General features: G+C 38.3%; 1 protein-coding gene and 1 pseudogene across 6 annotated transcripts; one reads left to right on the top strand and one right to left on the bottom strand.

Annotated features, from left to right (window-relative positions):
• The first annotated feature begins 1,704 nt into the window (after nt 1–1,704).
• On the top strand, nt 1,705–8,383 carry LOC147477072 (uncharacterized). Of its 6 annotated transcripts, none has more exons than XM_086584266.1 (5): nt 1,705–1,809; nt 1,975–2,025; nt 5,857–6,041; nt 6,125–6,295; nt 8,089–8,383. In XM_086584266.1, the coding sequence occupies exons 3-5, from the start codon at nt 5,886–5,888 to the stop codon at nt 8,194–8,196; spliced, it is 435 nt and encodes a 144-aa protein (XP_086440392.1). In that variant the 5' UTR covers nt 1,705–1,809; nt 1,975–2,025; nt 5,857–5,885; the 3' UTR covers nt 8,197–8,383. The 6 variants fall into 6 exon arrangements, 5 of the variants coding, with proteins under 5 accessions (XP_086440392.1, XP_086440389.1, XP_086440390.1 ...); XR_015208933.1 differs by lacking the exons at nt 1,705–1,809; nt 1,975–2,025; nt 8,089–8,383 and adding exons at nt 5,372–5,423; nt 6,426–7,083; nt 7,158–7,221; XM_086584263.1 differs by lacking the exons at nt 1,705–1,809; nt 1,975–2,025 and adding an exon at nt 4,488–5,260.
• Nucleotides 8,384–15,882: 7,499 nt separating this feature from the next.
• LOC147477071 (small nucleolar RNA R71) lies at nt 15,883–15,976 on the bottom strand (annotated as a pseudogene).
• Between the last annotated feature and the right edge of the window lie 8,201 nt (nt 15,977–24,177).

Genomic DNA, 24,177 nt, shown 5'->3' with positions numbered 1-24,177 from the left:
ATGAGGTGTGTAACCGTATAGAGTGGAAATTTTACACCCCAAATATCAAAAAATTCTCTCCAATGGAGGTGCTATACCATAGGTAATAGTGTATTAGCTAATAGAGAGGGTGAGGGAATTCTCCCTCTCGCTATTAGTTAATAAAAAATCCGGACGTCACTTAAAATAATGTCTGTTTAACTTAAAAACTCAGACGTCACTTCAACACGAAGCTTTATTTTTCTGTTTGCGACGGTCTAAGTCCGTCGCTCAGTGATATTAAACTTAAAAACACCGATGTTGCTTTGAATGACGTTTGAAAGTGGACCACTATTTGTTTTAAGCTTTTGCGACAGACCAAATCCGTTATTTTACATTATTTTGAATGGGCTGTGACAGTTTAAGTCCGTTGCTATCTATTTTTACACATTTGCCTCCACCTACCATTGGAATAACCACAAATAGTAAATATACACTTTATGTATTTGGGATTTCTCTAGAGTGTATAATCCTAATGGCGCCTATGTGGAGCCTATGTGGAGATGGATTTTTCCACTCTCCATTGGAGATGCCCTAACAAACAGAGATACATAGGAATATAGGATTTCAGTAGAGTCCTAAAGTGTAACGGGATGTATATATTGCAGCCTTTCTTGGTATCTTAAATCAATAAATTGGACTCTTTCTCGGAGATTTCGGAATAATGGAAATTATTCAAATTTTGGAATTGACAAAATTCGGCGCTGAAAATCGGAAAGTCTTTCTTTGACGACCATTTTGAACTTGTCTATACAATCATTTAGCGAATTTGTTAGTACATTCATTTAGTGACCATTTGTCCATTCTTGTGGTACCCATTTTCAACTTGTTAATACATTCATTTCCATTTTGACCAACATATATTTTTTTATACAACCCAAGCAACATTCCCAACATATTAATTAATAAATTAAAGTAACTAAAGCATATATATATATAATATAAAATGCCAAAGTAGAGGTAGATCTACCCTAATTTCTAAGCAGTAAGCACAAATAAACCTGCACAAATAAACAAAGTGGTTTTGTTAGACTTATTATCTAGGTCGTTTAATTTGGTTTGTAAGCTACTTGTAAGTCTGTTTACAATCATAATTGAAATCAAATATGATATCTTTTAAAAGCAAATTTGTCAAAGGCCTAGTTATTTTTTAAAAATCTTTGATAAAACACGCCTATAGAAATCTATATAGCTTCGAAATGCCCTGATATCACGAATAGTCTGTGGTATAAGTAGAGATGCTATTTTGTCTAATTTAGTTTTATCTACTTTTATTCTATCATTGGACACAATATCAGTTAGACCTATATCTCTTTTTACCAAAAAATGACACTTTTTCCAATTCAATACCAAATTATTTTCCTAACACCTTTTCATAACCTTGGAAAGATTACACTACACCATAATAGGATATTTGCAACACGCACCTTTTTTGATTTGCAACGGTTATTTACCGTTAGTAAATTTCCAACGCTAAATAAGCGTTGGCAATATTGTAAAGCGTTACTTTATTTGGTTGAATTTCCGGAATTAATTGCTAACGCTTAAAAAGCGTTGGAGAAGTGTTACAAATTAAAATTTTGAAAATTTCCGAAAGAGCTTAAACTAAAAAAAAAAAAAGCTAAATATCATTGAGTTAAAACGAAAATTTCTTTCTCTCTCCTCGCTCTCTCTCTCTCACACAAGATCCCTAAAATTATCATCCCCTCAAAACTAATTCATCACCGCACTCAAAACTAATTTTGGATTTTTCTTCATAAAGTCCACAACAGAAAACACATCCAGTCTGAGGTCGTGATATTCTTCCGTCACTTGCCATGTCTCAATCTTTTTATCATTCCATTTATTAAATTTATTCATTTATTAAAATTTTACCAAACTATGTGAAAAAAAAGGAAGAAAGAGATGGCCATGTTTTGTTTTACATATTTAATAATGGATCTTTGAAAATTTTAGGGCGGACGAAGAACCGGTTGATCCTAAAGGAGTATCTCGAAGAACATTTTGGTAAGCCAGCCTGTGTGAAAATTTTGCGTGAAATATAACTAATTATTGATGGGTATTAGTTTTATTAGTGGAAAGTTGTGTTTTTAAGTAGAGGAACTATTTTTATATTGAATTGATCTATTTTCTCTCTGTTGGGTGTCTTTGGTTTGTTCTTTGTTGATGCCACTAGAATTAGTTCTCGGCCAGATTTGGGTTTGGTGTTCTCTGGTCTTAAAATGTACAGCTTCTTGCTTACATTTTGTTGATGTAATTGGCTAATTACTTCGACATAGTGTTCCATCATTTAAAAGAAGGTTTGAATACAGTGGTAGGATATGACAATTAGTTTAAAGGTCTCATCTTTGTTAGTATATGAGATGGTTTCATTCATAGTCTTTTTTTTCCTTTGTTTTCATCCAGGAAGATGGCATGTTTGAAAGTCAAGAATTTGTTTGTTTCCGTGATTTTTATTTTGATAGGTTATCTAAACCTATAAATGCTATCACAATAACTACAAGAAGCAAGAGGTACAAAAGGAGTGCACTGCTTTCTTTCTGTGCAGTAGCATTAGCAGTGGTAGGGCTGGTTTCTCCCTTCCTTTCATAGCGATAGTACTAAAAAAAAGGAGAGAGCTACAAAAGAGTACACCTAAAGGTAGAGTTACTCCATCTCAGGAGTAGGCATCACAAGACAGACTAAAGAGTAGCACCTCTAGACAGAGCTAGACAAGAGTACACCTGAAGCAAGAGCTAACTAAGCCAAGAAGAGAACCTAAAGCACCCGCCCAAGAAAGGTTTAGAGTTGGGGCTCGAAAGCAGCAAGCTACGGAGCCCCCATATTAGTAAAGGGAAAACGGAAGTGCGCGCTAGCCCAGCAAGATACGGCCAAAAAGCCGCTAGGCGCTCACGTTTTTTGGCTTGGTAAGGGTTTTCTTCGCTTGTTCGTTCAGTTCATCAAGCGGAAGACAGAGGCGTAGAGAAGGAAAGTGAAGGTAAGTGGTCGACCCTAATGATGGTTATTTTAAATATAAAGAACTATGACCCGCTGGCTGGTGTGCCAAGTATGATTTCCAATGCCTTTGTTTGCCGATTCCTTTTCTACTGATTGCTTCTATTACTTACTTATATTCCGAAAAGCTTTTCGGTGCCTATTCTCTTTCCTTGTATGTGAAAGACCTATTGCTATTAATGGAATCAAAGCTACTGGACGTAGTTGGGCGAGGGATAGATACTCTGGAGATTGTTGCGTGCTTCGCTCCCGTCTTTCATAGTCATTCGATCGCTCGGATTCCGGTTCGTATACTCATTCGCTTGAAAGGATGGATATACGGATGGAACACCCACAACAACAGCCACCGCAGCACAGGCAGGGACACCCGAAAGAAGGCATGCAGAACCCGAACTCCCATGAGGCAGTCTCCCTTGGATTACCCTTCCCATAATCTCCAGATTCCGCTTCATCTTATTCAACACAGGATGCCATGCCCTCTTGAAAATCCTTTATTCAATCAATGTTGTCTTCTCCTGAGAGTGACTCTTTCCTGCTTCCGATGGCGACTGGCTTGAAGTGGACTTGATTGTCTTCCCCGATTTTTCATATGAGACGAGCCTAATCACTAGTCGAGGGGATATTTTTAACCGAACGAAAGCCTCTTCAAAAGGCCGTTAGACCCGCCCGCCCCTTATCCACAATGATTTAGCAAGATTTTCAGAACTGAGAGTGACCTTTCTGTACCGATTTCTCCTGCACTAGGTATTGAAAAGGGAAAGAGGAAGAACTTCAAGCGAAGGCATAAGTAAGTGCCTCACTGGATGGATTGTAAGCAAGCGGAATCTAGCTCTCACTAATAGTTAGGGCGGCGTCAGCAACTACCTGAGAACCATGGCTAAGAACGCCTGACTATATATAGTTCATTTAATTAGCCGCCTATCCTCTCCTACCTGCCCCGTGAACTATATTCAAAACGCAATAGCTGCTGCGCCAAAGCAGGACTGATATTCATAGTAGTGCATGCGCGAAGCCAGACTGATGAACCTTGGCTGATTCTTCGTGGCCTAGGTCTGGGTCTGGAAAAGGAAAGAGTCCGTGAGTTCTTGGTTATAGCCTTGTGTCACTTGTGTCACGATCTCGCATAAGATAAGGCCATCATCCGCCCCAATCACCTATTAGGAGAGTCCTGGTGGAACAACGAATAGCATTTCAGGGCCGATTTACGCCATGCTAAGGCCTCTTTCTAACGCCGATGGGGCTATGAAAGGATGATTTCGCTCAATTCCTGAACGGAGAGTGGCCGGTACGGCTAGATTTTTCGTGACTTAGAGTTTAATATATTGGTAATGCTTACTGTCAGCGGTCATCGGCAGCGGCTAACTCATACAGTTAATACCGTCAGGCATGCCCTTAACCTGGACTAGTTGTCGCCAGACTTATGAAACTGGCTTTAGCCGCCAACTGAAAGGGGCAGTGCTCGCGACTCGAACCTAGTGCCATGTAACTTGATTGTGATTAGGCGTCGCCAGACTGATGAAATAGGCCGTCTTTAGTTTACTTAGGGCGGCTTAGCTGAATCTCGTGCTGGTGAAAGGCCATGTCGGCTGATCGTCATACGTGACCGGCGGATCAGAAGAACCTACAGGAAGAAGAAAGAGCCTCCACTTGAATTTCCGCTAGCGCCCTTGCCTCCAAACTCTAAACTAAGGCCAGATTTCGACTGCAGGTGAGGTGCCGAAGTCAGACTACTCAACCAGATCAGATAAGGCCGGGCCTCGTCGTAATAGTAAGCTAGTGTCGCTTGCCTAGTCAAGGGCGGCAAAAAGCAATTGAGCTAGCCGCCGGTCATGCAGGCCTGACGGTACGGATGAATTCTTTCGTCCTCTATAACCTAGCGGCGGATTTCATCAGTCTGGCCCCGATCTTCAAAATGCGTAGGATTAATATTTCCTGTGATAGTACGGCTATTCTCTGTACAGAGCTTAGTGGCCTAGATCTTGTCAAGAATCAGCGTCTAGTGTGCGAAAGATCAGTATGATGAAGGAAGCAGACGGCTTTTCAATCTTCTTGTGCCCCTGAAGAAGAGTCACTTACTTTCGCTACCATTGTCGCAGTCAAGATGACTCATTATTAGTTGCTACGTAGACATGTTAACTACTGCTAACGAATAGCCGCTTATACGCGAACAATAGCGTGGCGCTACCTACCCTCTCGAGACCTCTTTCACCGGCCTGGGCCCGGTCTTCGACAGTCAGGAGAATGCCGAGTAGGGAGTTCACTATTATATACATGAATAATGAAAAAAAGTAAAAAAACATGTAGCCTTGCAATCATTGTTCTGATCTCCTTCATCATGTAATTTGCCTGCCATGGAAGCTTCCCCTCATTTGAGATGAATGAAACCACATTGCTAGAGTCTATTCACACCTGTAAGTTCCTCACTTGATGTGTCATAGCTAACTGAAGTCCTTTAAGTACTCCTTGTAACTCAATCAGTGCAATTGAGTTATATGAAGACCTTCCCTTTGCTGCTACAACAACTGAACCTTCATGATCTCTTATAACAGCTGCCCATCCCTTAACTCAACATTAAGTGTACCATCTGTGTTCAGCACATGTCCTTCATAAACTGGTTTGTTCCATACACATTGCTTGATGTCTGTTACCTCGGGCTGAACTTGAACATTCCAACTTTATTTGCATATGCTTAATCTTTTTAGTTCAGAAAACTGCATGTAGACACATGCTGTGCCAATAAAAAAGTAACCTTTCATTGGTATAAAGTTCTAAAGAGCAAATGGATTTACATACAACATCATGGAATATTTCTAAAATTCATATTTCCTTTGGTATTCTGTGCAGTTGCTGCTGATGGGAACGAGCCAGTGCAGATGAAGCTTTACAAGTCCTTAAGATTATGGGCTTTTTATGTAGATTTAGAGGAGGGTTTAGGAACATTGGAGTCAACTCGTGCTGTTTATGAACGGATACTTGACTTGAAGATTGCAACACCACAAGTTATAATCAATTATGCTTTGCTTCTGGAGGTATGTGTTTCCCTTTGGTATTTACCATTTTTAATGGTTCTCAGTCGATTTAGAGCTAATTTTTATTTTTTGGTGTTTTGAAGGAAAATAAATACTTCGAGGATGCATTCAAGGTATATGAAAGGGGTGTCAAAATATTCAAATATCCCCATGTCAAGGATATCTGGGTAACATATTTGACAAAATTTGTCAAAAGATATGGGAAGACAAAGTTGGAGAGAGCCAGGGAGTTATTTCAGCATGCAGTTGAAACGGTTTGTAGCAGTCTCATCCTTTTAATTATTAAATTGTTAAGTCTTTATGCTCCTAGTTTGTAATTAGCGTCCAATGATCTGCATTTTCGAAACACTGTTTAACATTATACTGTTTATGCACACATTACAGACAGAGAGGCACCACACACACAGACTCAGGGTCTTAAAAAAGTAGCATGGACATTTCAAATATTTAAAGAAGTCCATGTCGGATCCACAGGCACATGGACATTCACGTCGGACGCTTCATATCCCGCATCAGACACTAACACTCATATCTGTGTTAGGGTGACTTAGGTTAAAACACAAGGTTTCCAACAAAAACCCACGAGTCTTTATGATAGTAATAATCTCCTCAAAAAGTACAAATATATAGTGCAATTATCATAATCTGCCAGTGAACACCCAAACTGCTTTTATAGGGAAAACCAAAACTCGAAAAGAACTTTTCAATACTTGAATAACAAAATCTGTAGTACCAAAATTAATTTGGATTCAGTAAGACTTAAGTCTGAATCAGAACCTCCTAGAAGGGCTCTTTTTTAAGATTTGAGCATCCATCGAATGAAAAGAGTTTGTTTGATGCACTAAGAACTCTAAAATTTCTATTGAAGTGAAATAGAAAAGCATAATGAACATAGTGTTGAACTTCAAAAACTGCACTACCTAGTTGAAAACAGATCACCTAGTCAAGTTTGTCCGCAAAGAGACTACGAGAGTATAAAGAGAGAGAGAGTGTAAAGCAGAGGTGGCATTGGAAGGAGGAAAAGCAAGACAAAGGGACGAAGGTATATCATTTCACCCTCCGTAACTCATAATCTCGCTTCCCTCGTTGGATTATGACACATGAAGAATTGACAAGGTGAATGACGTGTTTATTGGGTCCACATGGAGGAGAGCGAGCTATATACAAGAGTCAAAAGAAACGTTGCAGGTTGTGGTTCTGTAAAAGCCACAAATAGAAGGGTAAGTGTATTGCTATTGGGAACCTGTTTTTTTACGTTATAAAAAATAATTTCCATTGGGAAAAATAAAACCTTACAACCCGACAACGTAGTTCTTAGCAGGAAAAGGAAGCTAAGGATAGCACCACCCAGTTCTATTTTGGGCGTGGGAGGTGTGTGGCTGTATTACTGTCCATCTTCATAGAACGGTTTAATTGCTCGTCACTTTACTGGTTTAGACATCCAGTCTTGCAAATGTGAGACGCATTGGTTCCCAAATCGTCCGAATATTATAAGATAACCATTAGTGGTCATTTGCGTTATATTTTCTATGGCAACTGTAAATAAATATGTTTGAGGACGATTGTTTATCATGCGAACAAACGTATATCTGGTTCTGGTCCGTGATATTCCTTTCTAGCATTTCGTGCCTATGGAAGAAAATTGTTGATTTTGAAATGGATTTAAAGTTTCTACCTAAGTAAAGATGCGCGTTGTGCTTGTGTTTCATTTTGAAAGTATTGTGGAAGGTTGATATTTTGTTACTTTCTATTGGGTATTAGTGAAAATCAGCATTTTCGTATGTTGCTTAGTTGTTGTTCTCTTTCGTGATTTTACTATTGATCTGAAGTGATTGTGTGCTGTCGATTCTGATGTATTGAAATGTGTTGGCTGATGTTGTGCAACTCCATGATTGGCTATGACTCCTCATATGGGTCTATTATGGACCATACAGTGACTATGAGTCTTACTCTTTATCCCTCCTATATATACATATAGTTCCATTGTGTATTTCCTTACTAAAAAAGTTATACGAGGCCTAAAAGGTTTCTTATTTTCTGACTACAGGTATATGAGAAGGTTTGTTTTTCTTCTCGCAGCTCTTGTTCATCTTCATGTTGCACTATGACTTCATTTGGCAATTTAAGGATTGAGGATTATTGTTGTGATCTTTGATAGGGAGCTGAAGTTGTCAGGATGTACAAAACTTTGCTTGGGAGTATAGAATTGTATTTTACTTGATTTCATAAAATTGTATTTTTTATTTGGTTGGTGTATAGATGAGGTAGTTTCTTTTACCTCTTTCACTATCTTTTGAGATTTAGTCATCAAACCATAATACAAATGCTCCTGTTTTGATTAATTCCTTTCGTCCTATTTGCAAAAGCGTTGGTAATTTTCTTTGTTTCTATATGAAACCAGGAGGTTCAAATTTAGGGCAAGAAAAAAATAAAAATAATTTTTTTTACAATATCAACACATTAGTAACGGTTTTAAACCGTTGCAAAGCAAAAAAAATTAAAGCATCATCAATAATCGTTACAAATCAAACTACGCAACGCTTTTTAACCGTTACTAATTGTCACTCTGCAACGGTTAATAACCGTTGGAAAATTTTATTTTGCAACGCTTTTAACCGTTAGTAATTGTCACTTTGCAACGGTTAATAACCGTTGAAAATTTGGTTTGCAACGGTAAAAAACCGTTGCAAATATTTCCAACACTTTACCGACGCCCTATTTGCAACGCTTAAAAAGCGTTGCGAAAATTATTCGCAACGGTTTTTTGCCGTTGCAAATAGCCTGTTATGGTGTAGTGTTAGACAAACAATCATCAAAATAGTTCCCATAAATGGAAAAATCGTCCATAAAACCTTCCATAAATCTCCTCCCCCATTAGTTTAATTAATTAGGGTTTATGTTTCTAGCCTAAAACCTCCATTAAAACACCATTTTTATTAATCAAGTTTTTTTTTTTTTTCAATCATGTCTTATTGTTATTGTCATGTGTTGTTAAATCCGATTACACTAGGCTAAATCTCCTAATAGAGGAGGTTCAAATGAAGACTATGTGAGGATTGTTCTCTGTTTTGATTAGTTTATTGCATTATTGTGCCTTAAAATTTAGTTCTTTTGAAATTATAGAGACATAATTCTTTAAACTAGACTAGATCAAGTTTAGAAATTCCATCTAATAGATTTGTGGGAAGTGCTAAATCTCTCATACCAGTTATTCTTTAATTAGAGATAACTTAGAAATGATTGGGGATGTCAAAAGTGGGGGTGTTCATGGGTCGGTTCCTATTCGGTTCTTACCGGTTTTAGTTTCGGTTTTATTTTTAACGGTTCCTATCGGGTTCGGGTCTTTCGATTTTTTTCTTATATTTAGAAAATCTGGATCCATACCCATTAATTAAGTCCGCCGATATTTTTGTCCTCTCAAAAGAAATAATGGTTCTAAATTCAATAGTTTTTCAAAGTTTTCTAAAAACTTTAAGTATATCTAATAAATTGTACATACATGTGTATTTTACGAACACGTGTACATTATACTATACTACTATACTACTATATGCACATACGTCATATATAGATTTTTTTTTCCCGATAACCCGACCATCTTATATATTAAGTTTCAAAATATAAAAGATTACAGTTCAGAAAATTTGGTGGAGGCTCTACACCTGAAAATTTCATAGCCCATTGTGTTATGATATGAGCCTCCCCATTCAAAGTTCTACTAATCCAATTACAAATAAGAGGAATATGTAGAGAGTTAACAAAATAATAATGTTCAGAACAATTGGCATACACTACAGTTCCAGTCTGTAGCTTCTATATCTTGGGCTATAGTTTCCATCACTGCTTTGTTGTCCCCCAGAAATCTTGCTGCTTGTGGAGAGAGATGATGCAACAGTTTACATGCTAATTCTGCTGCAATGAATTCAGCTTCCTGGGCATTTTTGGCTTTGAACTTTGTAAAAGCTGCAGTGAGATTGTTTCCATCAGCATCTTTGCTAATCACTCCAGCTGCTCCTCTGAAACTGTTCCTGTCATATGCAGCATCAAAGTGAAAAGAAGGCCATATATCTTCATGATCGATTATGTTCTACAGGTGGAGCCCTGTATACTTCATTTTCTTGGTCATCTATCTTGAAAGCCTCTAGATGATTACTCCAAGTAATGTGGGTATTCTTCCAAATGATATTATGCCCTGCAGTATCATTTTCGAACTTAACAAAATTCCTATGTTTCCATAGCTCATATAAGAGAGTAAGGCAGAACATCCCTTGTTTGGGTAAGAATTTACCCAGACACTTTATTGAATATGCAAGGGAAGATGTTGTATAAAGAGTGAGACTGTGCCTTTAATGGTTGCCTACGTATCCAAAATATGTTTCCATAATCAAGTCTCCAAAACGTAGTTCTTTGTTAAGTGAAGAGTTCTATTTATAGAAATAGAAAATAAGAGTTCTGAGAGCACAAGGACTCTCACTAGATAGGACTGGTTAACTGAACATGTGACCGGCTCAGGTGATTGACTAGACTTGTGGGCCGTCCAGATGTCTAACTTAACATGTGAGCCGTCTAAGTGGCTAACTAGAACTGTGAGCCGTCCAAGTGGCTAATTGGAACTGTGAGCCGTCCAGGTGGCTAAGTGGACTGTGAGCCGTCCAAGTGGCTAACTGGAACTGTGAGCCGTCCAGGTAACCAAGGATCGGTCTTTTAGACTTAATGTAAATACTCTAATGGAATCCATTAGTAAGGGTACTAATATGGTGGTACATACATCGCCCCCTCATTGCTAGATGGAATTTATTCAATTTGGTAAAGAAGAAAGTTACTGAAATAAGAGTTTGGTATCACAAACGCAAACCAGGACTTTAATTGCACAGAGTTTGGTATCGCAAACGCAAACTCTGCGACTTTGATTGCCTAGAGTTGGTATCGCAAACCCAAACCAGGACTTTAATTGCACAGAGTTTGGTATCGCAAACGTAAACTCTACGACTTTGATTGCCTAGACTTGGTATCGCAAACCTAAACCACGATTTTGATTGCACAGAGTTTGGTATCGCAAACACAAACTCTGAGACTTTAATTGCCTAGAGTTGGTATCGTAAACCCAAACCAGCTAGGACTTAAATTGCACAGAGTTTGGTATCGCAAACGCAAACTCTGCGACTTTGATTGCCTAGAGTTGGTATCGCAAACCCAAACCAGGACTTTGATTGTACAGAGTTTGGTATCGCAAACGCAAACTCTGCAACTTTGATTGCCTAGAGTAGGTATCGCAAACCCAAAATATGACTTTGATTGCACGGAGTTTGGTATCGCAAACGCAAACTTTGTGACTTTGATTAACTATTTTTTGTTTATAAAGAGTTAGTTCCTGAAAAATCATCACATGAATGCCAATGCAACTTTAAAAAATACTCTAGTGTTTGAACAAATTTAGCTCTTAACATGTCTTCGTCGCCCCCAATTATAATATGAGTTTGAAGACTATTGAAGTCAATGCACTTTTTCTGCTGGTATCATAGAAATAACAGTACGTAGTACTGAGTCATTGTAGGTTTTTGCAGTTGTCTTCAGAATGATATACTTACCAGTAGCAAGACTTGTTATGTTCTTAGCCATAAGCATAAATGACACAGCTATTGTTAATTGGTGTTAATTCCAAATCTTAAGTACTTGACAAGTGCTCGCCCCCAGTCTTAAGTTGTATATAAAACTTGAACTTTATTCTGATTTCTCGATATTTCTTCAGTTTCTTTCAAAAATAACATTTTTGACCGCGTCTTTAATTTGGTGGTCAGTGTAGGTTTTGTTGGGATTCGCTAACGTTTTATGCCAGATTGTACAACTACTTTAATTGTAGCCTCCCCCAAATATGCATTTTTGTCAAAGTGGTAGCTTCGAGGCTTTACTATAGGTCAATTTTGAGGACGCCTGCTAGTCGATCCGTAGGCCAATTCTCGACTCTTCACCCTTTAATGTGCCTTCTTGAACGGGATAGGGAAGGGGCCAATAATGTCCAAACTCCATTGCAAATGACCATGGAGAAAAAATTGGATGCAATTCGGTGGCTGGTAGAGCACCTATGTTGTAGTGTTTTTGACAAGGTATACATGTTCGAGAAATTTGATTGGCATCTAGTTGCATACGAGGCCACCAATATCCCTGGGTCATTGCTTTATGAGCCAAATTCTGACTACCGACGTGATTGCCACAAATGCCTGCATGAATTTCTTTCAACACGAGTAAGTCTTCTGCTTTGGTGAGGCATCTAAGCATCGGGGATAAAATATTTCTCTTTTCATACAACTATGGATCACCATTGGACGATGTTATCGTTAAGAATTTCCAGGCATCATGCTTGACAATCTCAGCGAGTTTGGGGTCTAAAGGAAATATGTCATTGTTCAGGAAGGCAATGTATGGAGTTTGCTAGTCCTCGGTTGGTGCTGCCAGCATAGACAATCAAAAGCGCGGGGCCCCTTTCTTGAATTGTTGAGATCTTGGTCACCTTGAACAACTCCTGAAGTTAATAACTCTGTTTCATTCCCTTGGTTAAACATGTCTATATCTTGAGAGGAATCATAATTTAGCCAGTTAAACAACAATTCATCATTGTCATATTTTCTTTTTCTTATGGTCACAACATGAACAATTAAAGGTGATGACTCTGAAGAAGCAATGAAAAAATAGCACGTGTTGATGTAAATGTCCGTGAGTTGCTTGACTGACAAATCAATACTTGGATCTTGCTGGAAATTGACAATAACTTGTCTTGGGCCATCAGTAGTGATAGATGCAGATAGGTATGCCAAGGCGTCAGCATGTCAAATGTTGTTCCGAGGTCTCTGAATGATTGAAATGACATCAAATTGACGAGAAAACCTATGGATCAAGTTTAGATATGCTGCCATCTTATCATCCCATGCTTCAAAAGAGCCTCCAAACTGACTTCCCACTAATAGAGAGTCTGTAAAAATTTGAAGCTTCTGAACTTTTAATCCTAAAGCAGTACGCATGACTTAACTAACTGCTTCATATTCCGCTACATTGTTAGATGCTTTGAAACCAAAACGAATTGAGTGCTTAATCGTTGAATCATCAGGAGAAATAAAAAGACACCCGAACCCGGATTCAAACTTGTTATATGATTCGTCTGTGTAGACTATCCATGCGTCTGATGATAGGGTAATAAATGTTGTGGGACCTCGCCGCCCCCAACTGTTGCCTTTTCAGTAGATGAGTCTTCATCATGATTGATTTTTGTGACCATATCATTGATTGAAAAGTCCGACATTAAAGAAGCAAAAACATGACCTTTTTCTGAAGTACGCAGTTCGAAAGTAATGCTATATGTACTCAAATAATTGTCCCATTCTGCCAGTCTATTTGATTCTTGTGCATTTCGGAGCACTTTGAGAAGAGGGTGGTTTGATAAGAGCCCAAAACTGTAGTTTTGACCCCTTAACAATAATACTTTTAGACCAATTATGCGAGAATAAATAAGAGTTAATACTAATTACGTGCTTTTATGTATTTCAGGCATTGAAGTCAATTATATGCAGAAATGTGCCACTTTGGTAATGTAAAGGAGCAAGGGTTGGTTGCTAAAAAGTTAAGTGATTAAAGGCCAAGATTCAAGGAGAAAAAGCCTTTGTAAGCCCGGTCATAAGCTGAAAAGTCAGAGTTAACGCGGGCAGAAACAGCACAAAAAAGTTAACAGAACTTTTGAAGATCGTATCTTTGGACCCAGGCCTCGATTTGGGCCTACCTTACGTCAAAATGACCGGCTCAAAAAGAGCTTTCCAATGATCCAAGCCTTGACCCAATCAGAAGAGCAAAAGTGGACGAAAACTCTACTAAAGTCAAAGCCAGCTGAAACGGGCTCTGTGGACTGAAGAAATTGTGGCTTTGGGCTCGATTTTCCGGCCCAAAACATGGCTTCTCAGCCCATGCACGAAATTGTGGATCTGGTCTCCTTTTTACATAAAAACAAGACTTAGCTCTGAAGAAAATATAGTTAGATAGTTTAGATAAAAAAGTAGCCATTATAATAGCTTCTAGATCTAGTTTTTGAATTTCAATTAGTTAATTAAGTAGTTTCATTCCTTGTTTTAGATTAGTTATTTGAATCATTATTTATCCTTCATTAGATAAATAAAATAGTTTATTCTTAATCATTTCGATTTTTCATTTAAATTTATTTAGATCTAATTTCAATTACTGTTTGTTATTCATTTCCTAGTTATTAATTTGGATTTCAATTATTGTTTAGTTAAATTTAATAAAGTTAGAATCTTTATATTATGGGTAATTCAATTTCATATGGAAATGATAGCATAATGATTCAAGGCTAAACCTCCATTAGAGGGGGTTGAAGAAGCCTTAATGAAGCTTGATTTTTGTTAACTTAGAAATCGTCGTGAGAGTCTATTCCACTCTAGAAGGTCGTTGATTCGCCATGAGAATGGGTGGACGACCTCACATGCTAGTTATTAATTGGTAGAGATGCCATGTATGATTAGGGATTAGAATTACCATTTTGATATGCGAAGCATTGAAACTTGGATCACGATGAATATTTGTTAGTTAATTAAGTCGAGTTAAGGTGGATTCAATTCCCTTTAATTCTTTATCTAGATCCAAACCTTAGCATTCTGTCATTTTGTTATTCGTATCGTGTTATTTGAATTCACATCAATTAGTATAAATTCTTCTATTCCAACTCTACTTGGTAGGCTAAATTGATAAGCGACCCACTCCACGGAACTCCACTTTTTGATCATTAGTAAAACTATTCATTTTATGTTTATCAAATGGCGCCTTCTTAGTTGCAAGCATTATTTTCTATAAAACATGAACCCACCCCCACCCTTGTTTGATTCTCACTTTGGACCTCGAGGTTTTTTCCCCGAATTACACGACTGCCCCCTTTACCAAGGCTAAGTTGAGCACGACTCCACTTTTGGACCGAAGCGACCCCGCTTTGCAAAGGCAAAAAACATGAGCCCCCTGCGAACTCCTCGCTTTTCCACTGAACCTTTACCAAGGCTAAGTTGCCACTGCTAAGTGCACTACTTAGGCCTATCCTGGGACTAAATCTTCCCGATTTCCACAGGTTTCTTTCAAACTTCCATTTCTTTCAAGTTTTCAGTGTTTTAACTTGTTATACACACTGAGCACGCGTAAACAAGACGCTATTCATAAGCGAAGCAAGGAGGCATTCAGGTACTCTTTTCTTCCACACCTCGCATCTCCTGCTAGAGGTTCATACTAGCATATTAGGATTGTTTGAAGTGTTGTTGTGTTTAGTTAAGATTAGTCTTAGCATTGCATGAGATTAAGGTCAGGCCAAAGAAAAACGCCTAACGTAATCAACCAGCAACGTCAACAAACACGCCTTTCTAGTATACCACTTACTACACCTCTAGCTAATATCTCACATACACCACCTGAAGTAATGGCTGAAGAAAGAGAGTCTCCTCTCTCTGACTTTTATAAGGCCTTGAACGATAGCCCCAAATCTTGCATCGTTCTATCAGACCTAGTGGGGGATTTCCGAATCCCCCCAAATATATTTAATTTGTTACCCGTTTTTCATGGGTTAGACCATGAAAAGCCTTATCACATTACGCGTGGATTGACCAAGTCTTTACTACATTCCACCATCCTACAGTTGGTGCTGAACAAATTAAACTGAGGGTATTTTCCTTCACATTAGCCGATAAGGCGGCGTCTTGGTTAACTGCCCAAGCGCCAAATTCTGTGGACTCGTAGGCTAAACTTGTTCAACTATTTATGGAACATTTTTATCCACCACTGAAGATCGATGAAATGCTTTCCAAGATTCATTTCTTTCAACAGAATCCTCATGAATCATTTTCAGAAGCTTGGAATCGTTTCACCGATCTACTTATAGAATGTCCACACCATAACCTCATGAAAGACACGCTAGGTCGTGCCTTTTTCAAGGGATTGTTACACTACCACAAGGAGGTGCTTGACATAATGAATGGGGGTAGTTTCCTAAGTAAGGGACCCTCAGAGGTTTATAAAATTTTTAGAAGATCAAACTAAGCGTAATAATAACTGGGGGGTAGTGACAATTTCTCCCGTTCCGCTAGTTCTTCTGCAACAGTTAAAGCCGCCGGTATGTTTGAGATGAAACCCGATCCGAAACTTAAAAATTTAATCGAATCTCTAACTTAAAAGGTAGAGGCTATTTCTGTTCAACAAACGCCTATCCCCGTCATGAATGTCAACTCCAATCCATGTAATTTCTGTTTGAGTCCAGAGCATCCCGACTCATATTGTCCTCTCGTCTATGAACAACAACAGTCACAACAAGATAATGTTTGCTCGATTAATAGTTTTCCTATTTCTAACGCCCCTTGGAGACAACATCCCAACTTCAGTTAGAGAAATAATCAACAAGTAACACCTCCAGGTTTCAATAATTAAAATGTTAGGCCAGCAAACAATTATAACCAAAGCCCACCACGACAAGGTTAAGGACAAGGTCAGGGTAATTATAATTATAACAACCAAGTTCAACTACGACAAGGACAAGGTCAGGGTAATTATAATAATTATAATGCTAATAGTGGTATCATTCCGGTTAATAATAATAACTAACAAAATCCACCAATTAATAATCAACGTGACATAGTTCCTGTCACACAACTTATAGTAAACACTCCTCCACAACCGGATCGTTTTGATACCTTTATGCAATCTCAACAATAGATTTTACAAGCCATACAACTTTCCTTATAGCAGTTAGCTCAAGAGAAAGTACAACCCAAAGGTGTGTTTCCAGGTCAAGCAATAACTAATCCTAAAACACCAAATATAGCCTTTGAGATAAACGGTAATACTAGTAACAAAAATGCAAACGTAGGTGAGCTGAATGCCATCACCACTCTCCATTCTAGGAAAGTGGTTGTTAACAAAGCAACTATGCCTATAGTTACCCCACCAGTTGTCCCTACCATAATTGAGATTGAACTAGATACCGTAATAGAAACTGAAGAGCCTACCCCTGTAGAGGTACTAGTTAAACCACAACCTAAGAAACATAAAGCAAAGGTTAGACATCCAGTTGATCCATACGCTAAATATAGAGAGAAACCACCGTTTCCCCAGAAATTAGCTATGTTAAACAGGGATACAAACTTTGACAAGATTAGGAAAGTTTTTAAAAATCTAACGATAAACTTACCTTTTTTGGATGCAATTAAAAAATTACCTCACCATGCTAAGTTTCTCCAAGAGTTGTGCACTAAAAGGCGGAAGACAAATATTCCTAAAGACGCCTTTTTAACTGAACAGTTTCCAACGTTAACGGAACACAATGGAATCGTTAAGTACAAGGACCCTGGTCGTCCTACTATACAATGCACCTTAGGGGATACTCACACGACCACTGCTTTATTAGACCTCGAGGCAAGTGTTAATTCACTCCTTTATTATTTATATAAACAAATAGGTCTATAGGAAATGCAACCTACAACAATGACGTTGCAATTAGCTGATAGGTCTATCAAGTATCCTAAGGGTGTAGTGGAAAACGTGCTGGTTAAGGTTCAGGATTTCTACTATCTTGCGGATTTTGTTATCCTCGATACAAAAGTCGCTAACAACTCTGTCCCGATCATTTTAGGGCGCCTTTTCTTGGCAACTGCCAATGCGCTTATAAATTGCCACGATGGTTCGATGTCTCTATCTTTTGGCCATCTTTCCGTTGAGGTCAATGTATTTAAAATAATCACACAAGTTCCTGATACCAATATCGATAGAGAGGTTAGCATGATCGAGAGTTTAGCTCATGATTATTTCAAAACAACGTTTCTAGATAATCAGATTCACAAATTCCTTGCCCTTGGAAGTTCCAACTTCAACAAGGACTCCTTGGACGTAGACAAAATTCGAGGAAGATTTCCTTAGCATCTTTTGCAACTCTTATTCGCCACCTCGAGAGTCCCCTCCTATTGATATCCATTCATCCCTTGACGCTATGACGGAAGATGAATTTTTCACCCTCTATCCCAGTGATTCTTTTGACCCACCTATTGAGGATTGTCTTGTATATCTCAAGGTTTCTGATGGTCTAGACCTGAGAGCTCTAGCTGAGACCCTTTCATCCACCTCACGTCATCCCGTTACTCATTCATCTTCCATCATCAATGTTCCCCGCCCTCCACCTTTTCAAAAGAACCTGGAGTTTGCACTTGACCCTCTTGTTTCTTCTGTGCTTAATGATTTTCTAAATCCTCCTAATACGGAAATAATTACCAAGGAAAAGGCACTTGACACTCTCATTTTCAGGATTGAGACACTTCCTACCTACACCATGAATGAGTTTTGTGCTAAACCCACATCCTCATTTCTTCCATCCCGTATGTCTAAAATTCATCCATATCCACCATATCTTCCACAAACATCTATTTTCTCACGATCATTCACTTGAACACCCTCTCGTTCAAAGATGAAAAAGAATATGCATGCGCACTTACTTTCTAGATCTATCAGATTTTGTTACCATTTCACTAAGTCGCGTCGTAGGACATCTTGGTGTTTGATTCTATTTAGGGGTGCATTCCATGTTATTTCTTTATAGAACGACCCACAACTCTTTAGGTTGTTAATATATGGAAAACTGCAGGCTAAAAATTTATTTATATATCCGATTATTTGTTAAGTCTCGGGCATCTGACTTTAAAAGACCCACTTTTAAAAATAAATTTTCTCAACTCTGTTGTCTAAAATTTTTTGGGGGTGGGGTGTTCGTTTCTTTCCGTGATGTGTCAAACTTTCCATTTATGTTGTTTAGACCATTTAATCGTATTTTGATTTGGGTTAACATTTTCTATTAAGTTAGATTTCATTCGTTCACATAACTTACGTCATGCACACACTTTGAGGCATTTTTCATCTTTTTATATGTCACCCATGGTCGGAATAGAATGTTTTATGGATCATTAGATTGGAAATTCTCTCCTGATTATTTCCATATCTCATTCGCATAAACCGTATTAGTAACAAAACGAAAATTTTAGTTTGAAGTTGCGCTAAAAATCGCCAAAAATCGAAAAATCAATTTGGGCTTGGGCCCAACACACGCGCGTGCGTCTCCTTCCTCTAAATCAAACAGAATCGCGATTTCTTTCCAATTTCGCCATTACCAAATTCAAAAACCTAACCAAAAATAAAAATAAAAAGAAACCGCAATACACCCACACCCACAATACAATTCCAACTTCAAATCTTCTCCAAAACACTCCTCCACCAATCCCAAAAATTTCCACCACCGAAAAACACCCAAAACTCAAAGAATTTGGAACTATCGTGCCACCACTACTATTTTGTTAGTGAGGGAGTCTCAAACTCCATCCCCAAATTCCACTTAAACACCAAATCGTTCTAAAATAAAAATGGCTAAAAAAACAAAGGTTGTTGCCGGAACAAGTGTTTACGGCAGACCAGTTCACGCTGTTTTACGGTGATGAGATGATTAGGAGGGGTTGGAATCGGTTGTGGTACTCGAGAGATGATTTCTACCACTCCGATTTGGTCGAACAGTTCTATAAGAAGAGAGAGTTGGATGGTCAGAAAATTTTCATGAGAGTGGGTGGGACTAGGAGAGAATTATCGAGAGAGAAGTTGGCTGAAATTTTAGGCATTACGCCTGGATGCCACCTAGAAGCCACTGTACAGGAATCCTAGTATACTTGAGTTCCTGCATTGATGAACGACACCGTCACGGAGGGTCAATATAATACGAACTCTCATTGTGCTCGACATTGTGCTCGACAGTCATCTCTGCAAACCAACCAATTGGCTGTAGCTCAGTGGATTGGTAAGAACGTCATTGGGAGAAGAAAGTGAGCGACATCGGGTTTACATGTCTGCACGTTCTCTGGATATTGCAAGAGAAGAGGTATGAATTCTGTATCCTCGAGTTTTTGCTAAATATGATTAAAGGAGTTAGGAAGAGTATCACACCATTTCCTGTTTTAATTACAAAGATAATGTTGTCTTGGGAGAATAAACCAAGAACTGAGCGGAGGATGTTGAAATTGCATGCAAATGAAATTAGTTATAAGGAGTGTATCCAAAAGACTTGGATGTTGCCGGAGGATAGGGTGGTGGATTCGGATGAGGAAATGAAGGACATGACATGTTTGGATGAAGATGCCTTGGAGAGGTGTATGTCTGATTCAAAACGCATGTCAGTGTTGCACACTAGCGTGCGTTGCGTTTACGCTATTTGTGAAGATATACGAGATAGGCAAATATAGTTCGAAATAAACAAACGAACCTTCAGACGAGTTTAGAAATGCTCGAAAAGGGTCTAGAAGATATTTTGTGTAACATGGAGACTATCCACCAGCGTCACCAGGCCTAGTATACAGTAATAAAGGATGAGATGGAAGCACAGTGCTTGTTCCAAGTAGAGATTCTACGATGCATGCCACCCTTGAAGGGTTCTGTTTCAGATGAGTCTGAGAGGCATGAGCGTCGTCGCCAAAGAACAGATGGCTCGAGCCCTTCTTCATCCCAAGACCAATCTCCATCTCAGGGTCCATCTTCATCACATGGGTGTTTCGAATAATTTTGTGTTTCGCTGTTATTTAGTTATTTTTATTGTTTTATTAGTTCGGATATTAGTTTAGTAATTAAATTTGAATTTGGTTGTTTTATGTTGTTTGAATTAAATTTTAATATAATTTGGTTATTTTCAAATTGTACGTTGTTTTTATCATTAATCCCACCTTCCCGAATTGTTTGGGGGTGGTATTATTTAGCCTAGCATAATTCATTATATGATCATCTATTGTAGAATTTGTTTTGGAGTGAGTTGAGAATATTGTCGATATGGGCATATCTATGAATAGATATTGTGGTAGGATGAAATCTCGATGAGTTAGGCAGTTTCTATCTTAAATTCAACCTAAAAGATATTAGGGTTGTTTTAGAATCAAGAATATGAGTTGTTTCCATTTTCGGGTTTGGAAATTTTATTGTTTCCAGAAATTGCCTTAAAGCTTTTTGGCAACTTTCCGATTCGTTTTAGCAATTTAAAACCTATAAAAACTTCATTCATTCTACACTCACAACCCACACTACATCTTACATTCATCTCTCACGTTTCATTCCCAATTTCCCTTATTTTTCCTTTCGCACTTCGGCGCACAACACCACTCGAAGACACTCACTTGGCTGGAAGCGCCACTGCTACTACACCGCCAAAAATTCTACCCCCGAAGCGACTGCGCCTCTCCAACCCAAACCTGAGCACTACCTGCGCCCAAAACACTGGAATTCCAGTTTTCATCCAGAGCGCAACTTCAGCCCATCCTGTGCAAAAATGAGTGCACCACGGGCCTAAGTGCACGAACTTCGAAATTCACCGTAGTTACAACCTGCGCTTCACCCTGCATAGGTTGAAGCGCACGCGCCCGGAACCGCAAGGCAAGGAAAAATCCGATTTTTTGTGGGTTATTCCAGGATCTTCTGCAACTGTTCCAGCGCGTAGTTGGTGATGACACCCCCTCGTATCATACCGGAACAGTCTTTTGAAGACTTTTTCCAAAGTGACACCTATGGTGTGTGGTTTCGCAAAGTGATCATTCTAGCAGGCTGGGAGCCACTATTGGTAAGTCCTGATGAACTTTATTCTCCCGTACTTACATCTTATTTTTATGATAATTGTAAGTTCTTTGATAGACCAGATGGAGAACAAGTGTTCTCCATCACCATCGGGGATGAACCAATAGAAATTACCAGGTTCTTGTTAGCCTTTGCTCTCGGACTTGTTATGCCCTCTGAAATACAAGACTCATGGGCCTATTTGGTAGATAATATGTACCTCTATAACTATGAGGATTTGCATGAGCATTATGGGGCAGGAATCTTTAGGATAGAAGACCAAGGGGAATATAACATCGCCCTTGGTAGCCTGTCCATGAACGTGGGCACAGTGATGTTTTTTTATAATGCTAAACATATTAGGGGAGTGGCATTTTTCTTATGCGAATGACGCCACTTACGACGTTTTCCTTGCTCTAGCTGGGGGACGTCTACTATATGACCTTCCCAAGACATTAATGTCTAGTTTAGCACGAGCCCAGAACATGAGGCATAAGTATCTTCTTATGCCTATTTTAGTTTGTCGTATTATGCTATGTTTCTTCCCTGTTTTTTGTGCCCGTTACACGGACCGGGTTGGGGTCGACATTGTGAGACCCACCAATTGTGTTATTCGATCGTTCCATGCAATGACTTGGCCGGGATGGCAGGTGCAACCTCATTTGGTTGCCCCTTACACCCCATCCGACCAAGTGGCGCTTGACAGGTTAGCTATTTAGACGATAAGTGGCGTGAAGCCTGGCAGATTACCATGGCATGGCAGAATGTGAAGGAACCTTATTTCTTTATTGAGAACAATGAGGAAAATGCTTAAACGGGAGTTCAAGTTAGTTTTTATTTCAGTTAGTGTCTGCTTATGTCCCAAGCAATTTGATTCTCATTAACCCCATAACGGGTGGAACTCTTATAGAGTTGCGTCAGTTTTTCTTTTCTATATTAGTATGTTTAACCTTATTTTGCAGATGCTCCAGAATTTTACGCGTTTCAATGGTATTTCTCTAACATATTTATTTAAATACTTTGAGGACAAAGCATGCTTCTTGTTTGGGGGGGCATATAAACACGTGTAATTAAGGCATTTGTTAGGATATAGAAATGTATAATATGCACTTGTTTTCTAGTTAAAAATTCAAATTTTTTAAAAATATTAATAAAAAGTTTATGTTGTACACTTAGGAATATTGGTATTATTTTCTTCTCTAGGGCCTTGATAATCTAGAAATCTCATGTAGCGTTTGTATTAGAATAGTTTTAGAAACTTAGGTTAATATGTAGGTAATAATCCTTGCATCTATCTATAAATATGTTACATGAGTATCTATGATTGTTGGCAGTAAGTTTCTGAAACCTAGGCTAGAGTACTTATTCTACAAATCTTGTGAGAATATAGCCTAAAGCCTTATCTGAGTGAAACATTTGAGAAATGACACAAGGAAGAAGTAAAATCCGGATAGAGAAATCACACGTCCACTTTCTTGATCACTATACCATATCTTGAGCGAGAATTTAGGCCCTTTTTAGATCGATATAGCCAGAAATTCAAACCTGTGAATTATTTTCCGCTAGTCGCCCCTCTGAGCCTTTCTTTAGCCTTTCATAAACCGCAAATCCTTTTATCCTGTTACAAAACAGAAACAAAATAAAAAATCAACCTACCCATTCTTTGAATGAGTTTGAGAATAGAGATGAAGAATAGAAAGAGAAAGACCTTTGAAAGCAAGAATTTGTTAGTTGCTTCAGATAAGAAAAGAAAGTTTTCATCCAAATAAATAAATAAATAAAAGAAAATGAAGAGTTAGAACTCCAAAAATAGAATCAAAGGAGTCAAAAGCCAAAGAAAAAAAAAGAAAATATGGCTAAGGATGGAAACAAAGTGTAGAAGCAAAAGTAAAGAACAAGGTTTTCTCTAGTTACATAATATGAACACTCTATTATCTCATATTTGTCCATTTTGAATATCTATTTCCTTCCTTCTTAAACCATCTCCTAATCCCCGCAACACCTAATAAAGACCTCTAGCTTAATTAGGAATAGGTTAGTGTGATAGTAAGTGGAAGATGTATTTGATCGACTCTAGCTTCCTTGAGTGTCATTGAGTTTGTAAGGTAAAGTGTGCCCACTGCACACTGGAGTAGCAAAACTTGAGTAGAAAAATCAGAGTGGTTTTTGTCTTGACATTTATGTGAGGACCTACTTAAGGACGCTATTCCGAGTTTTCAGAAACGGACCTGCTACTTCATCTCATAGTATTACTCATTGTATATATGTTTATTTGAAGATGATTGCTTATTATGCATATATTAGCTTAGTTTTTGACTTTATTATTCTGTATTCATTGCTAGTGAGATGTATAGATAATTGAGACATAGATAAAGAAAAAATTGTTTTATTTCTAAGTCGTTGTAGTATAGATGAAGTTTGTGAGTACCTTAACTAGAAAACTCTCACGAGGCTATAACTCGTCCACTAGGGAATTCCTAGTGGTTTA

This window comes from Coptis chinensis, chromosome 9 (genome assembly GCF_015680905.1).
Source record: "Coptis chinensis isolate HL-2020 chromosome 9, ASM1568090v1, whole genome shotgun sequence".
Lineage (NCBI taxonomy): Eukaryota > Viridiplantae > Streptophyta > Magnoliopsida > Ranunculales > Ranunculaceae > Coptis > Coptis chinensis.
This window is presented reverse-complemented; position numbering and strand designations above follow the sequence as displayed.

Bases quoted from the DNA above. Each gene is read 5' to 3' on its own strand.
- LOC147477072 (XM_086584262.1), top strand. From the start codon at position 5,387: ATGAATGAAACCACATTGCTAGAGTCTATTCACACCT. The intron at 5,424-5,856 runs GTAAGTTCCTCA...TATTCTGTGCAG, and splicing joins GCTAGAGTCTATTCACACCT to TTGCTGCTGATGGGAACGAG. The intron at 6,042-6,124 runs GTATGTGTTTCC...GGTGTTTTGAAG, and splicing joins ATTATGCTTTGCTTCTGGAG to GAAAATAAATACTTCGAGGA.